The sequence below is a fragment of the Marmota flaviventris genome, chromosome X (genome assembly GCF_047511675.1).
Source record: "Marmota flaviventris isolate mMarFla1 chromosome X, mMarFla1.hap1, whole genome shotgun sequence".
Taxonomy (NCBI): Eukaryota; Metazoa; Chordata; class Mammalia; order Rodentia; family Sciuridae; genus Marmota; species Marmota flaviventris.
In genome coordinates, this window is record NC_092518.1 from 42574057 (window position 1) to 42592109 (window position 18053).

The 18053-nt window shown below is 41.5% G+C and overlaps 1 protein-coding gene and 1 long non-coding RNA gene across 3 annotated transcripts in view; one reads left to right on the forward strand and one right to left on the reverse strand.

The window, feature by feature from the left end:
* LOC139703351 (uncharacterized) overlaps positions 1-18053 on the forward strand; it is a 140476-nt gene that overhangs the window by 34257 nt on the left and 88166 nt on the right. The window lies entirely within an intron of this gene.
* LOC139703322 (thymosin beta-4-like) lies at positions 17434-17954 on the reverse strand. Its single transcript, XM_071606635.1, has one exon. The coding sequence runs from the start codon at positions 17952-17954 to the stop codon at positions 17736-17738; it is 219 nt and encodes a 72-aa protein (XP_071462736.1). The 3' UTR covers positions 17434-17735.

Sequence of the window (18053 nt, forward strand, 5' to 3'; positions counted from 1 at the left end):
GTAGTATACTTGCCTAGCATGTTCCAGGTCCTGGATTGAGTCCCCAGCAACACACACAAATACACACACACACAAAGTAAAAGAGGCAGAGGGTGTCATGCCAGATTCGTGGGACCCCAATAGACCTCCAGGAGCCGAATCCATAGCAATCACATAAGAGTCTTTATTGCAAGCTCGAGCCTGGACTCACAACCGTTTCTGACGCAGTGGTCCCAGGGAGTGAGTCCCGGTCCTTTGTTCAGTGAGATTTTTTAGGTTTTGGGGGGATACTCTATGCGTCACAACATCAGACAGCAAATCATTCCATACCGCAGGAAAATCAAACAACAACTCTTTTTTTAAAATATTTATTTTTTAGTTGTTGTTGGACACAATACCTTTATTTTATTTATTTATTTTTATGTGGTGCTGAGGATCGAACCCAGGGCCTCACATGTGCTAGGCGAGCGTTCTACCTCTGAGCCACAACCCCAGCCCCCAAACAACAACTCTTAACATTGATTAGCACATTCAACGGAGGGAACAAGTTGGGTAGGGGTGATTGGTTAGTACAAGAGGGGGATTCATTTGAACTGATTGGTTTAGGCCACGAGGGGTGTACGAGCTAAATCACATGGTTTCCCAACATGTTATCAACCACCATAAACTACTGGGGTGTCATCTGGCATCCCAGGTATTTTCCCTGTCTCATGCTGATTGGTGGTTGCTAGGGGGTTGCTATGGGTCCTCACCTAGCCTAACTGAGTCAGGGACACCTGGCATCACAGATCTCTCCTGTTATTTGCAGACAAACAACTCAGCAGGGTGGGTATGTGCTTAGAACTTATTTATTCATTTCTTAAAATGGAGTCACATCAATTTCTCAAGGGCAGAAGAGATGCAATGTAAGAAAAGCTTAACTGCAGTTGCTAGCTTTGATGGTGAGGGAAGGGGTCATGAGCCAAGGAATGGAAGGGGGAACCTCTTGAATCTGAAAAAGGCCAAGAGACTGATTCTCTCTCAAACCCGTTAGAAGGGAACATAACCCTGCTTACCCCGATATCAGCCTTCTAACCTCTAGAAAGGTGTGATAGGAAAATTATGCTGTTTTGAGTCACTAAGTTTGGTAATTTGTTACAGCAGCAATAGGAAACTGATACAATGTCCATTTGTTTTTCTTCTCTTAATCCCTTTGAAGAAGAATGTAGCACCTTTTACTTAAGCTAAATAGTATGTACAGTCAGTATGGTCATTTCTGTAAATTGCTTTTGTTTCTATTTCTCTGACCTTCAGTCTAAACAGTGGTCTCACCTTCTATCTGTGTCTAAGGAGACAGAGTGGCATGAGTGATGGCTATTTATTGGCAGTGGGATTTAGAGTGTTTTTTTTTTTCCCCCTGTAATGCTGGGAATCAAACCTAAGGCCTCACATATGCTACCCAAGCATTCCACCACCAAGCTATATCCCCAGCCCTAGAGTGATTTTTTTTGTTTTTTATGCATTTTTTGCACTTTTCATAATAAACAGCATTATTAATTTTTTTTTTACCAAAGTGAGGTCATGGCTATGCATTTACATTGCCAAAACTTGTACTGATTCCCATGATGGTCATTTACTGGACATCCTATCCATCTTCGGTGAGGTCTCCCAAGAGCAAGCTACTACAGCCCAGACCCACCTACTTTCTTCTCTTCCTCCATCTTGGGTACATATAAAAATTCATCTCTGGCTGTTATGGATTGAATTGTAACCCCTTCAAAAACATATGTTGACAACCTAAACCCCAATATATTAGAACATGGCTGTATTTGGAGACAGGGCCTTTATTTTATTTTTTAAAAAATATTTATTTTTCAATTGTAGTTGGACACAATACCTTTATTTTATTTATTTATTTTTATGTGGTGCTGAGGATTGAACCCAGGGCCTCGCACGTGCTAGGCAAGCTCTCTACCACTGAGCCACAACCCCAGCCGGAGACAGGGCCTTTAAAGAGGTAGTTATGTAAAAATGAGGCTGGTAGAGTGTGCTTTACTGCAATCTGTCATATTCTAATAACAACTTTTATGTGTCTATCATCTATCTATCTATCTATCTATCTATCTATCTATCTTTGCAGGACTTAGAATGGAACCCAGGGCCTTGTGCCTGCTAAGCAAGCACTCTACCACTGAGCTATATCCCCAGAATAGACAATAATTTTCAAATGTGTTATATTCGGAGAGAGATGATTTAATTCCCCAAAGATATTTCATTTTCAAGGCTGTGAGTCTCCCAAAACTGTGACCCTCTGACAAATCACAATGGTCTTTAAGACTCCCCATCAGACTGAAGGAAAAAAAGGCTCATGGGATACACATGACAGTCAAAGACTCAACAGCTAGAATATGAATCTCCAGACTCCACGCCTGAACATGGCATAGAAGCAGCACCGAGATCAAGAAGATATGGGAAAGAGGCCAGGAATTTCATCTTCCTATCTTGACATAGTCTATCAAATCAGTTTTCTTCTGGAAACATCACACTTGAGTTTGGCCCTGATCTCTAAGATGACCCTATACTATGATTCATACTTTTATACTTATATATTTATATTTATGTATGTTTATTCATACTTTTATAAATAACAAAAGGCACAGTAGACATTAATTTAAAAGTTATTAATGTGAGGCTGGGGTTGTAGCTCAGTGGCAGAGCGCTTAGCTGGCACATGTGAGGCACTAGGTTCAATCCTCAGCACCACCTAAAAGTAAATTAATAAAATGAAGATATTAAAAAATTTTTAAAGTTGCTAATGTTGCCTGGGTGCAGTGGCATAGGCTTATAATTTCAGCTACTCAGGAGGCTGAGGTAGAGGATCACAAACTTGAGACCAACTCAGAAATTAAGCAAGACCCTTGGCAACTTAGGGAGACATTGTCTCAAAAAATAAAAAGACTAAGGGTGTAGCCCAGTAGTTAAGTGTCCCTGGGTTCAATTTATAAAAATAAATAAGTAAATAAATAAATAAATGCATTTAACTTAAAGAGGGTCAGGCATTTGGCTCAGTGGCAGAATGCTTATCTAAAATGTGCAAGGTCCAAAACCAAGGTTCAGTACAAGAAACCAAAAAGAAAAAAATTGCTAATGTTAGTTTCACGACTAAAACCAAACTGAATCATTTCTCTCCACTAATTCAAATATTTTTGTAGAGAGACAGATTTTTAAGTTTTTAATTGATGCATAATATTTGTACATATTTATGTGGCCCAATGTGATATTACACACACACACACACACACGCACACACACACACATATATATATAATGTGCAAATATCAAATCATGGCAGTCAGCATTTCTGTTTCACCTCACATTTCAAACATTTATAATCTCTTATGGTGAGAAGGTGTTTTTTCTTTTTTTTTTCATTTTGCAGTACTAGAGGTGGAACCCAGGGGCACTCTACCACTGAGCTACATGCCACATCTTTTTTTTTTTTTTTTTTTACTTTGAGATAGGTCTCTCCACATTTCCCAGGCTGGCCTGGAACCTACTATCCTCCTGCCTCAACCTCCCAAGTCCCTGGGGTTATGAGTGTGTAGCACCATTTATATAATAGATTTATTTTAGTTGTTGATGGACCTTTATTTTATTTATTTATATGTGGTGCTGAGAATCGAACCTAGTGCTTTATACATGCCAGGCAAGTATACTACCACTAAGCCCCAGCCCCTTAATTGTTCTTTTAAACTTTTTTTTTGTGTGTGTGTGTATGTGGTGCTGGGAATTGAACCCAGGGACTTGTGCATGTGAGACTAGCACCCTACCAACTGAGCTATAGCCTCAGCCCTAAACTTTTTTTATAAATATATTTTTAGTTGTAGGTGTACAGATTATCTTTATTTTATTTATTTATTTTTATGTGGTGCTGAAGATTGAATCCAGTGCTTCACACATGCTAGGCAAGCGCTCTACCACTGAACTACAGTTCCAGCCCTATAGATTAAAAAAAATAATTTAGGGCTGGGGGTATAGTTCAGTGATAGAGTGTACGAGGACCTGAGTTCAATTCCCAGTACTAAAGAACTAATATTTAATTTTTTTTTTTTGACACTGGGGATTGAACCCAGGGGCGCTTAACCACTGAGCCACATTCCTAGCCCTTTTTTGTATTTTATTTAGAGACAGGGTCTCACTGAGTTGCTTAGGGCTTTGCTAAGATGGTGAGGCTGGTTTTAAACTCACAATTTTCCTGCCTTAGCTTTCTGAGCCACTGGGATTACAGGCATGCACCACCATGCCTGGCTAATATTTTATGTTTGATAACATGTATTGTTTAATGAGGTACTGTTCACAAGAACTAATATATAGAATGAATCTAGGTGCTCAAAAATAGATAAATGGATCAAAAAAAGTGTGGTATATGTAAGCACAAAATAATGGCTTCAGACCTCAACAGATTCAGGGAAGCCATTTATTGTTCTTGGTGGGCTCAAGGTATCATAGGGACTCATTTTCTGGTTGTGAAAATGGCCATCAGTTACAGAGGGGATTTTGGTTTTATAGGGTATAATTAGGGTGGTTTCATCATTGTAACTTGTGGGTGTGCCATTCAGATAGTCAGGGGCTAGTTTAGTAGGTTAAAACTTTTAACTCAGGAGGGCAGCTGTAAAAAATTGAAACTCATTGTTACTTGGAGAGATAGGAGTCCAGATTGTGAGGGATGGGCATTTTTTTTCTGGAATTTATTATCTCTCAGAGTTTCAGTATTCGCCTCCTTCCTTCAGGGCCCATTGTAATCAGGAAAGGATTTACTGGAAGGTTAATGCTGGGCTAGTTTCTCCTCCCTTCCCCAGAGCTGCATTGTGTCTCTGCTTTTCCATGGGGGCTGTTTTGTTATTTTTCATAACTCTTTAGTATATATACACAATGGAGTATTGTTCCGAGTTACAGAATGGAATCCTGTCTTTTGCAAAATGGATAGAATTGGAGAACATTATGTTAAGTGAAATAAGCCAGATACAAAAAGACAAGTACTGAATGCTGTCTTTCATACATGGAGGCTTGATTTGATTAACGGATATTTTATTTAGATATTCCTATTATGGCCCAGGTGTTTTTTTTTTTTGTTTTTTTGGTATTAGGGATTTAACTCAGGAGCATTCTACTACTGAGTTACATCTTTAACCCCCTTTATAAAAATATTTTTTAGATGTTGATGGACCTTTATTTTATTCATTTATTTATATGTGGTGCTGAGAATCGAACCCAGGGCCTCACACATGCTAGGCAAGTGCTCTACCATTAAGCCAACCTTTTTTAAAATGTTATTTTCAGATAGGATCTTGCTAAGTTGCTTAGAGCCTTGCTAAATTGCTCAGGCTGGTCTCAAACTTCCAATCTGCCTGCCTCAGCTTCCCAAACCACTGGGATTCCCGGACTCAGCTTTTTTTTTTTTTTTTTTTTAAGCAGGGTCTTGCTAAGCCTCTCAGGCTGGCCTTGGAATTTCTGATCCTCCTGCCTCAGCTTCCTGAATTGCTGGGATCATACAGGCATGTGCCACCTTACCTGGCTATGACTAGGTTTTGTGTGTTTTTTGTTTTTTTGTACCAGGGATTGAACTCAGGGGCACTTGACCACTGAGCCACATCCCCAGCCCTATTTCGTATTTTACTAAGAGACAGGGTCTCACTGAGTTGCTTAATGCCTCTCTTTTGCTGAGGCTGGCTTTGAATCTGTAATCCTCCTGTCTCCACCTCCCGAGCTGCTGGGATTACAGACATGTGCCATTGCACCCAGCCTATGGCTCAGTTTTTAAATGAGGACTTAAACCATCAATAATATCCTTAAGGGTTTCATTTGTGTTCAGAAAATATTCAGCAAATGTATCCAGTCTGTACAGGGGGTTGGGGGGCATGCATGGCCTTGGGCATTGGAGAGGTATGAGTGGCTTGGTGAGGGCAGACGCCTTAGAGAAGGAACCCAGGATTTGTCTGCAAGTCATTGCTCCATGTAGGGCATGAAGAATATGGGATGAAGTGCCAACTCCCTAGCTGGTATAAAGAAATATGTGCCCACATTTTGAAACAGACTGAAATTAAAGATAACCTTCTGATAACCTTTACTGTAAAGGTTGAAGGCTCCTCTTCCCCACCCTGCCCTCTGGACCCCCGCCTGGCTGGAGCCAAGGAATAGAAGAGTGGAGATTGCCCTCAGCCTCAGCTGTCTAGCATAGCTAACTATACCTGCACATGTATATTTTCTGCCTTTTATCTCATTTTGCTGCCTCTTTTAAAAGTTCTCCTCTCCCCAGAGCCTCCAAATGATGGCCGTTTTGAAACAAAATTTCTTCTATTTTGCTTCATTGGTTTTAAAAAAGACCTATTTTGCCAGGCATGGTGGCACATGCCTGTAATCCCAGCGGTTCAGGAGGCTGAGGCAGGAGGATCAAGAGTTCAAAGCCAGCCTCAGCAAAAGTGAGGCACTAAGCAACTCAGTGAGACCCTGTCTCTAAATAAAATATAAAATAGGAGTAGGGATGTGGCTCAGTGGTCAAGTGCCCCTGAGTTCAATCTTCCCTACCAAAAAACAAAGACCTATTTTCCTGCCAATTTGAATCTGAATACATGTGGAATAACCAGCAGGGTGGCCTAACATTTTCCCCTAAGGGAATTTAAAAATAAATAAATAAATAATAAAAAATCTAAGCCCAGAGACTGGGAGTGTAGCTTAGTGATAGGGTGCTTGCCTAGCACACACAAGGGCCTAGTTCCATCCTCAGAACCACACACACACACACACACACACACACACACACACACACATCTAAGCACAGCACCCCAGACTTCACCTGTAATCTCAGCTACTGGAGAGGTGAGGAAGAAGGATCATTTAGCCTAGGAGTTTGGGGCCTGCCTGGGCAACACAGGGATCCCTTGTCTCAAATGAAATGTAAAATGTATGTGTTTAAAATGATACAACTGCTTTGGAAACCATTTGGAATGATTTAATAACGTTTAAAGATCAGGATCCCCAGTGTTTTAGTCCATTTTTATTGTATTGTAATAATACAATACCACAGACTAGGTAATTATAAAGAAAAGAGGCTTGCTGGGGATATGGTTCAGTTGGTAGAGTGTTTGTCTTGCATGCACAAAGCCCTGGGTTCAATCCCCAGCACCACACACACAAAAAAGAGGCTTATTTAGGCTTGTGGTTCTGGTCCGCCATCAAGGTGATGACCTTCTTGGTGGCAGGGTTCTGAGGTGGGTGGGGCAGGACATTATATGGTGAGAGACAGAGGTGAGTGACTGGTACATAGAGATCACATGGTGAGAGAGGGAGAAAAAGACTGGGCAGGGCCCTGGCTCACTCTTTTTTGTTCAGTTCTAGGAATGGAGATGGAACCCAGGGCCTTGCTCATGCTAGGCAAGCCCTCTACCACCTAGCTACACCCCTCATTCTTTCTCTTTTATAAAAACACATGGTCATGGGAAATAATTGAGTCCTGGGAGATCTAACCCTCTCCCTGAGACCAGCATTAATCTTTTCAAGAGAAGTCACTTTCTGCTAGCCCTATTTCTTAAAGGTCCCACTCCTTTTCTTTTTTTCTCCTTTTTTTTTTTGTGGTGCTGGGGATTGAACCCAGGGCCTTGTGCATGCAAGCCAAGCACTTTGCTAACTGAACTATATTCCCAGCCCTGGTCCTACTCCTTTTCATTGGGGACCAAACTTCCAGCACATGAACCTTTAGGGCACAAATCATATCCAAACCATAGCACCTGTTGATGTAGAAATTCTACTCTAAGCAAACAGATAAGCAAATTGTGCAATTGTTAACTGATGTAGGCCAGAAGAGGCAGGACACCCAAGAATTTCTCAGGAAGCAGGTTTATTGGCTGCAGGGTCCAGAGGGGCTATCACCTAATTCTTTGAACTTAATACCCAGTGAGAGGAAGGGTTTCAAGTTTTCAATGTCAAGTACTTTTTGTCTCACTTTTTTTTTTTTAGATCAGTCAGAGGTTTTACAAGTTTTATCACAAAAGCAGAAGTAACATCATCAAGTCTGTGGCCAAACTTAACTTTTGCAAGACTGAGCAACTTAGTCCTCACAAAAAATAGGAAGTCCTATCCCACATTGAGTATTTTGCAGAATTTTTTGCTGATATTCTGTTATGAAGCTTTCTGACAAAAGGAACTTATGTTACCAATATGGTGGGGGTTTCTGCTTAATTATGGTAAGGGTCTTTTGGTTGGGGTCTCCTCTGCTTCACTAATTAAATAGCAATGAGAATGAATAGCTACATACAACATATATCCATCTCATAGACATAATGTTGAAAAAAGGAACAAGACAAAAATATATAATATATGAGTTCAGTTATATACTGTTCAAAACAGGCATTGCTGGGAGGTTAAGGTATAGCTTAGTGGTAGAGCACTTGCCTAGCATGTGTGAGGCCCTGGGTTCCATCCCCAGTACTGCAAAAAATACACACACACACACACACACATTTATTGAATGGGTAAATGAAAAATAAAATTAAAAACTCACTCTCTGGTCCCTTACAGAGGAACTTTGCTGATGTTTCTGCTCTATTTTTATTTATTTTTTTTTAATTTTTAAATTATAGATGGATGCAATATCTTTATTTTATTTATTTATTTTTATGTGGTGCTGAGAATTGAACCCAGTGCCTCACATATGCTAGGCAAACACTCTACCACTGAGGCACAGCCCAGCCCTCTGCTCTATTTCTTGAGCTGACAGGTGGTTTTGTTGGTGTTTGCTTATACTGTAGTACATGAAACACATTTTTTTGTGGTTCTGGGAATTGAACCCAAGGCTTTACACATACTAGGCAAGCACTCTACAATGGAGCTATATTCCCAGCCCTGAAACACACCTTTTTTTTTGGGGGGGTTACCGGGTATGGAACCCAGGGGTGCTTTACCACTGAGTCACATCCCCTGCTCTCTTAAAAATTTGAGACAATGGGCTGGGTTGTGGCTCAGTGGTGGAGTGCTTGCCTAGCATGTGTGAGGCACTGGGTTCGATTCTCAGCACCGCATATAAATAAATAAATAAATAGATAGATAAATAAAGGTCCATCAACATCTAAAACAATAAAAAAAAATTTGAGACAAGGTCTCCCTAAATTGCTGAGGCTGGCCTTGAACTTTCGATCCTCCTGCCCTAGTCTATGGAGTTGCTGGGATTATAGGTGTCTATCACAGCACCCAGATCCACTTTTGTGTGTGTGTGGTGTCTGGACCCAAGTTAAGGTTACCAGGTACTCTGTACTGACTTTGTCAGGATAACCTCCAAACCCTATATTTAACTCTTCTTAATCAATTACAAAAATTTGTCCAATTGCAGCTATTCTCCTGTTATAGATTCACATAAATAGCAACACTACTGAAAATCATACTTCCCTGAATAAAGATTTGGACCATTTCTATGGTCTTTCCTATTGGTTGGCCAAGGGAAGACCAAAAGGGTTGAGGATTTAAAGTATTTATTTATTTACTTAATTTTTGTGATGCTGAGGCTCAAACCTGTGCATGTTAGGCAGGTTCTGTACCACTGAGCTATGTCCCCAGACTTAAAAGATTTATTTTTCATATTGAAGATGGGAAAAGGCTGTTTTGTGACCAAAATCTCAATTGGTGAACAAGTAACTAACTACAATTAACTGGCAATAACTTCAGATCCATACACATGCTCTGAAAAGTCAGTCAATTAACAATAGCCTCATTCCAGTCACTACTTCAAAGAGTTAGCAAATCAATTATAGCCCCAAGCTGCAGAAAGTCAGTAGATAAGTGGGTAACAGATTTGAACAGACTCATTAAGAAGAGGATGCCCGGGCTGGGGCTGGAGCTCAGCAGTAGAGCACTTGCCTAGCACGTGTGAGGCCCTGGGTTTGATCCTTAGCACCACATAAAAATAAAATAAAGATTATTGTGTCCATCTACAATTAAAACAAATATTTAGAAAAAAAAGAGAAGAGGATGCCCAAAAGTCCAATAAATATGAAAGATGTTCAATTTCTTAATTTATGGGGGAAACAAGTTAAAATCACAATGAGGACCATCACAATGTGTCAACTTGAGTGGATTAAGGGATGCCTAAATAGCTGAGAAAATATTTCTGTGTTTCTGGGAGTGTCTGGGAGGGTGTTTCCAGAAAAGATTAGCACTTGAACCAGTAGACTGACTAAAGATAAGAAGATCCACCCTTATCAGTGTGGGAAGGCACTATTCCATCTGTTGGAGGGCCATCCAAATAGAACTAAAAGGCAGAGGACTGGTGAATCCTTTCTCTCTATTCTGAAGTAGGGATATTTATCTTCTCCTGCCTTGGGACACAGAAGTTTCTGGTTCTTGGGCCTTTGGGATAGGGGCTTACACTAGTCCCCCTCTCCCCAAGTTCTCAAGCCTTCAGCATGGGAAGAGAATTATACTATTAATTCCTCTAGTTCCCCAGTTTACAGAAAGTAGATTGTGGGACTGGTGTAAGCCCAGTCCCACAATCTACTTTCGATCCTGCAATTGCATGAGCCAGTTATCATGAGTTTCCTCTTAACTCTATCTACCTGCCTACCTATCACCATTACTGGTTCTATTTCTCTGAGAACCCAGCTAATACAATCACATAATATTGGATTGGTAAACTTTTTTTTTTTTTTGGTACCAGGGATTGAACCCAGAGTCACTTAACTACTGAGTCACTGAGCCACAACCCAAGCCCATTTTATATTTATTTTGAGTTGGTCTTGCTAAGTTGCTTAGGGTCTTGTTAAATTGCTGAGGCTAGTTTTGAACCTCAGCCTCCCAAGTTGCTGGGATTATAGGTGTGGGCCAACGTGCCTGGCTGGTTAACTTTTTTAAAAAGTATAATTTTCATACACAGATACTATGTCTAGTTTAGACAATTTTATCATAATTTTTAATAATATAATAAATAAGAAATGTAATGTCTTTGTCCTGGTAGGGATTATGTTTTTCCTCCAATGCTGGGGAATGAACTTGGAACCTTGTGCATGCTAGGCAAACACTCTACTATTGAGCTTTACCCCCAGCCCCAGGACTACTTTCTTTTTTATTTCAATCTCTCTCTCTCTCTCTCTCTCTCTCTCTCTCTCTCTCTCTCTCTCTCTATTGGACATTGAACCCTGATGTACTTTACCACTGAGCCACTTCCCCAGCCCCCCCCCCCTTTTTTAAATTTGAGACAGGGTCTTGCTAAGTTGCTGAGGCTGGCCTCCAAATTGCAATTCTCCTGCTAGGATTACAGGTATAGGCCACTGTGCCCAGCTAGGATTACTTTCTTTCTTTTTTTTATTTTTTAATTTATTTATGGTGCTGGGGATTGAACCCAGGGCTTTGTGTGTGGTGTGAGGCAAGCACTCTACCAACTGAGCTATATCCCCAGTCCTGGATTACTTTCTTAATGGTGATATCCCTCATTTATTTGGGGTCTATTTCCAAATTTACTTATGGGAATGTGTCACAAGTTATGACATCTTTGTTCTCTAGTGGGATTGTATCTCCAGGTATGTGATGTCTGAAATGTTTTAGAGGTCTGCATCTAGTGTATAGTCTATGAGGTGTTGGATATCTCTGTTCAGAGTTACTGTTTCATATTCTGAGTCTCAGTGTGCTTGTTTTCCTAGCTCATGTGGATTCTGAGTTCCAAGATGGAAGGTATTTGAGTAATTTTAGTTGTTTCCAAGTGTGAAGTTTCTGATCTTCGTGGTGGTCTCAATTCTAGGGAGTGTTGTGTCTAATATATTCTGGGTGTTTCCAGGCAGCAAGGTTCCTGAGTTGTATCAGTGTCTCTTCTCCAAGGTGTAAGGTGTGTTCTTTTTTTTTTTTTCTGGTACAGGGGATTTAACCCAGGGGTCCTTAGCCACTAAGCCACCTCCTCAGTGGCTTATTATTATTATTTTTTAAATTTTCGTGAGACATGATCTCATGAAGTTGCTTAGGGCCTTGCTAAGTTGCTGAGTATGGCTTTGAGCTAGAGATCCTCTTGTCTCAGCCTCCTTAGTCACTGGGATCACAGGCACTTGCCACTATACCTGGTGAGTGTCTGTGTTCTTGACTATAAAGTCTCTTGGGGGTTTGCTTCTATGTTCTGAAGTCTTAAATCTATTTATGGGTCTGTGTGCTGGCTTGTGAGTTCTCTGAAATGGTTCTCTGTGTGTGTGTGGAGGAGGTGTATCCAGGACTTTCCATGTGCCAGGGAAGTGGTTTACCACTGAGCCACATCTCTAACTCTCTGAAATGTTGTTTCTTTTTTTCAATTTTAATTTAATTTGATTAATTTTTTGTCACCAGGGAGTGAACCCCGGGGCACTTTACCACTGAGTAATATCCCCATCCATCCATTTTATTTATTTATTTATTTATTTGAGACAGGGTCTCTGTGATTTGCTGGGGTCCTCACTAAGTTCCTGAGGCTGGCCTCAAACTTGTGATCCTCCTGCCTCGGTCTCCCAAGTTGCTGGGATTATAGGCATGAACCACTGCACCCAGCCCTCTGAAATATTTTGAAATCTATGTCCAAGATATGTGGTCCCTATCTTGTAAGATCTGCATCTCAGGTTTTGTGGTGTCTATAATGTATAGGGGCCTTTGTTACAGGGTGTTAAGTCTCAAAGCTGTTTTGGAATCTTTGAGGGTTTGAGGTTTCTTGAATTTTTTAAAAAGTCTTTTAAAAGTGTTCCTGGGGGCATTATGGAAGTATTTATGATTTGCTCCATGAAGTTTGGGCTCTCTGAGTTGTGATGTTAAGATCTCAGAACACTTTGCAGGCCTGGCTCTCATGTTATGAGGTCTTTAAGCATTTTTCCCACTTGTTTTCCCCCCATTAACAGCATGTCTTTTAGGCAGAACCTCTAGCCAGTACAAGTGTCACCTGCATTGTTTGTGTTCAGGTGTCTGAATTGTTTTGGAGTTTGTCAAGTGTATGAGGTATGGTCAGATTTTCTACCTATATTCCAGGTGGTGAGGTCTCTGAGCTGTTTTAGGGTCTATATCTAGGGCATGAGGTATGTGAGTTGTCTGGAGTCAGTACCCCAGTGTGGAAGTTCCCTGAGGTGTCAAGGACTCTGTGGTTTCTGAAATTTTGGCAGGAATTTGTTACCAAAGGATGAGGTATATAAAATGTTTTGGTATTTATGTTTCATTATGTGAGTTATCTGAGCTTTTTGCCAATTTTTGGCCAGAGTATGAGGTATCTATGCTGTTTTGTGGTCTGTGTCCACAGTGTGAGATCCCTGAACCATTTTTGACTCTGTCACATGGTGTGAGGTCTCCAACTTCTCTCATGCTCAGTGTGCAATGATGTGAAGTGTCTGAGCCATCTGCAGTATGTTTACAGAGCTGAAGTCTCATTTATTTCTACAGTCAACTGGAGCTTCATGGTATAACATGCATTACCTTTATCCTTCCCCCACTTGTTGACCATTCCTCCCATTCTTTACAGTGCTAGGATGTAACCCAGTGCCTTGCACACACTAGGCAAGGACAAGCACAGACCTGTGCATGTGTGTGACTATTTCCTTAGAACATATTTAGAAGGGGAATTGTCAGGCCAAAGGAGTTATTATTCAATGAACCTCCTTTGGAGCACCTGCACACAGTAGGGGTGCTGGGAAGACACTGAGTAACTTAGAAATTCACATATCCCTTTCTTGGCATTGCTGACATTCCACTGGGGGGTGTCAGTTTTTTTTATTTTGATAAATGCTGCCACACAAATGCACACTTTCATCAGTGGTCTCAGGGGCTCTGAGGCTAGGGGTTGGGATTCTGTTTTTTTTTTTTCTTAAGGACAACATGGTCTGGGACTGGGACAGTCCATGGGGGATTTTGGGAGGCAGGAATTAAACGTGGGTGGGGGCCGGCACACTGGCGGCTCAGGAAGCTAAGGCAGGAGGATGGCGGCTTCAAAGCCAGCTTCAGCAATGGTGGGGTGCTAAGTAACTCAGTGAGATCCTGTCTCTACAATAAAATACAGCATAGGGCTGGGGATATGGCTCAGGGGTGTAGTGCCCCTGAGTTCAATCCCCAGTAGAAACAGACAAACAAATAAATAAATAAACGTGGGCGGGGATGAGGAAGGCGTCAAAGAGTCTATTTAGTTGTGTTGAGATGAACTGAAAACTGAATGATTCATGCTGCACTGACATAACAGCCATCTCTAGGTCGGATACACAAGGAAGCGTGGGTGGGGGTAATCTTTTTAAAAATATATATGATTATTTAATCATTCTTAGCTACTTTTATTATTAGTTAAGAACCTGGAATTTATCAGGCACTCAATAATTGCTGGTGCTGTTCCTTTAGGGAATAGAAGTGTTAAAAACGAGCCAGTGCAGCTCAGGAACACACTAAGGTGAGACACGGAAATGGAACAGTCCACTCTGGGAGGTACCACAGGAGAGGGGTCGCGTATTTTGGAAGATACCATTGTATGTGTGGAGACATGAAAGGGCTCCACATTCCCCCAATGAAACGACCCAAGACGAGGAGAAAATGGCGCTTCGTAGACCCGTTCTGGTCCCGAACAAACCTCACCTTCGACCTAAAGCTTCAACCTGACTGACAGCTACTACCGCCACGGTTTTACAACCACCCCTCCCACCCTCTGCCCCGGGTTGGCTCTACAGAGATTTGAATCAAAATTGCGGTTGGGGGGAACCGGAAGGGTGCACAGAGGTGATTGGCTCCAGGAGGAGTAAGGCGGGATCAGAGCCCTCCTGAGCTTCAATTGGTATCCGCGAGATTCCTACACAAAGCTCTTCCAGGGTCCCGAGGTTTACCGGAATCACTTAGGGGAAGCTCCCCCACCCCACCCCCGGCTCAGTTGCTTCCTTTCAGCGCAGGCGCTCTGGCGCCTGTTGGTATTCAAATTGCCAAGGCAGGGGTTTGGTTATTGGAGACATAGGTTCGAATCCCGACTAAGAACTTCAGATTGCAAACCTATAAAAGAAGCTGGCATTATTGGCTTGTACTCAAGGCCTGGTACAGTGTGTTTCGGGCAATACTTTTTATTCTCTTATTTTTTTATGTTTTATGTTTAATTTTTATTTATTGATTTTTTTTTTTTTTTTGCAGTCCTGGGGATTGAACCCAGGAGCACTCTACCACTGATTCACACCCCTATCCCTTTTTATTTTTTGAGACAGGGTCTCACTAAGTTGTCCAAGCTAGCCTTGAACTTGAGATCCTTCTACCTCAGCCTCCCCAGTAGCTGGGATTACAGTTCTTTTTTTAAAACAACACTTAACTGCATCTTCTTATAGTGATTTTAGGACCCACTCACTTTTTTAAAAAAATGTAATTTCCATTGTGGGACAACTTTATTGGCAAGTCTTTTTTTTTTTCCCTTTACTTTTTTTAGTTGTAGTTGGATACAATATATTTATTTTTATGTGGTGCTGAGGATCAAACCCAGTGCCTCACACATGCAAGGCAGGCACTCCACCACTGAGCTACAGCCCCAGCCCCAGAACCTACTCAATTTTCACAGCAGCATTAAGAAGTACTCTTCTTCAGCCCCTGGCATCTGTTTTTAGGCTACTTATAGGTCTGAGTCCAGCAAATAAGGTTCAAGGCGACTTCATGCTCCTCCTCTGGGCCAGCCCCTCTCCCCTAGGACAGGAGTATGTGTAGGTTTCTTGATCCCCTCTGAACCAGGCCAGACTAGGGTGTGTGGAGTTTTGTGTGGAGGAAGGAGGAGTATGGTGATTGGGTGGGTCATAAATTGTTGAAAGCCACAGCCAAGTCAGGATGGTGCCTGGCATTTTGCCAGAAGGAGTGGTTGAGAAGTAACGCCAGCGAGCCATTAAGATGATGATAATTAAGTTAAGCTGTGTATAATTATTAAGATAATGACTGATAGCTGTAACTGGATGATGCTAAATTGAAACAAGCTGTGTATTCAGTTGTGTATGTGGACCTCTGCTTTCCGGCAGTGGGGCGGCTCCTGCTGCCTCGGGTGCCCACTACTTTTGAGTTCCCGCGGAGTTCCCGTTGGTTCTCTAGGAGTTTCCGTGGAGTTCTAGAGAGTTCCCGCAGGGTTCTGGCAATAAAGTAGTTCCTGTTTGAACCTACAAGTGGCTTGTGACCTCCCGGTTATTTTGTGCCCAGCCAGACTGCGGCAATAAATGACTTTTTTTTTTTCTTTGTGGTACTGGGGATTGAACCCAGAGGCACTTTACCACTGAGCTATATCCCCAGCCCTTTCTATTTTTTTCTTTTGAGATAAGGTCACACTAATTTGTCTAGGGACTTACTTAGTTGCCTAGGCTGGCCTCAAACTTGTGATCTTCCTGTGACAGCCTTTCGAGTTGCTGGGATTATGTGCATGCACCACAGCACCTGGCTGGAGCTTGCTTATTTATTTATTTAGTTAGTTAGTTATTTTGAGACAGAATCTTGCTAAATTTTCAAGGCTGGCCTTGAACTTGAAATCCTCCTGCTTCAGTTTCCTGAGCAGCTGGAATTACAGGCCTGCACTACTGGGCCTGGCTATAACTGCACTGCTTATTCCCCAAGATGCTAAGGGTCAAACCCAGGGCCTTGTGCATGTCAGGCAAGCATTCTATCACTGACCTACATCACCAGCCCAACTTCACTGAGCTATATCTGCAGCATTTTTTATATATTTTTTAAAAGGCTTTTTCTGACATTCTTGGTGGTCAGGGTGTTTCCAGGCAGCAAGGTCCCTGAGTTGTATCAATGGCTCTTCTCCGAGTTGTGAAATATCCATGTTTTTTTTTCCCCTGGTAATGGGGACTGAACCCAGGGGTGCAAAGACACTGAGCCACATCCCCAGCCTTTTTTTTTTTTTAATTTTGAGACATGGTCTCACTGAGTTGTTCAGGGCCTCACTAAATTGCTGAGGCTGACTTTGAATTTGTGATCCTTCTGCCTTATCCTCAAAAGCTGCTGAGATTATAGGCATGCACCACTAACACCACCAGCCCAACTTTTTAATGAAGGGATTGTGGGCATCAGGCAGGGGAGGTGTTTGGCTGAGTGCAGGTAAGTAAGAGGAAAGTGACGCTCAAGTCAGCTCAATATAAGGTAGTTGTATGGCTGTGTGTAATTTGGTGGAGTGTTTCTAGGATGTGAATTCTCAGATTTGTTTTAGAATCTCACTTCAGAATATAACATCTGTAAACAGACTGTGAAGTCTGTTAGCTGTTTAGAGATCCTATGTCTCAGGATTTTAGGTGTTTGAGAAGTTTGTGGGCCTCTGCCCTGGGATGTGAAATTTCTAAGCCATTTGGAAGCTATTTGCCCCAAGATGTGCAAACATTTTTTTCTTAAAATTAATTTTCTTTTTTTTTCAAGTTTTAAAACTTTTATTTGCATATTTAAAAAATTGTGCATTCCAATAAATAAAATCATTTGAACAAAAAAATGGCACTCTGATTAAATTGCATTTTACAGCCTGCAGGACACCTTGAAACAGCTTGGATCTTACTCTAGATTTCACCATCCTCCCACCCAATATCTTCCTTCACCAACATGCAAGTTCTTTTCTTTCTCTGCCAGCCAGACAGGTAGATGGGAGAGGCAGGCCTGGCCTTCCTTGTCAGTAGTTCTCGATTTTTTGATGTGAAAAGGGGCAGCACAGTCATTTCAACTTGATCCAACCTCTTTGCATCTTACAAAGTTAAACAGCTAAAAGAAATAAAATGAGGAGGCAATGCTTGTGGAATGTAGAGTGCATATTGGCGGTGCACGCCTCATTAAGATTCGCCTGCTTGCTTCTCCTGTTCAATCGTTTCTTTTGAAGGCAGAGGATTTTTCTCTTGGGTTTCTGTCTTCTTCAATTTCGACTTATTGAATTTCTCGATCTCAGCCATATCGGGTTTGTCAGACAGGGTTTCTGAGGAAGCGGAGCAAGACGCGTGAACGAGAGAAGTCTGGTCTGCGAAGTGACTGCCACCGAGTGTCTTAAAATTCATTTTCATTTTTGTTTTATTGGCATGTTTATGACTGCTAGAGATTTTTTCTAAAAATATTTTTTAGTTATCCATGGGCACGATATCTTTATTTTATTTTTT

Coding starts and splice junctions, on each gene's coding strand:
- LOC139703322 (XM_071606635.1), bottom strand. CDS start 17,954: ATGAATTTTAAGACACTCGGTGGCAGTCACTTCGCAGACCAGACTTCT.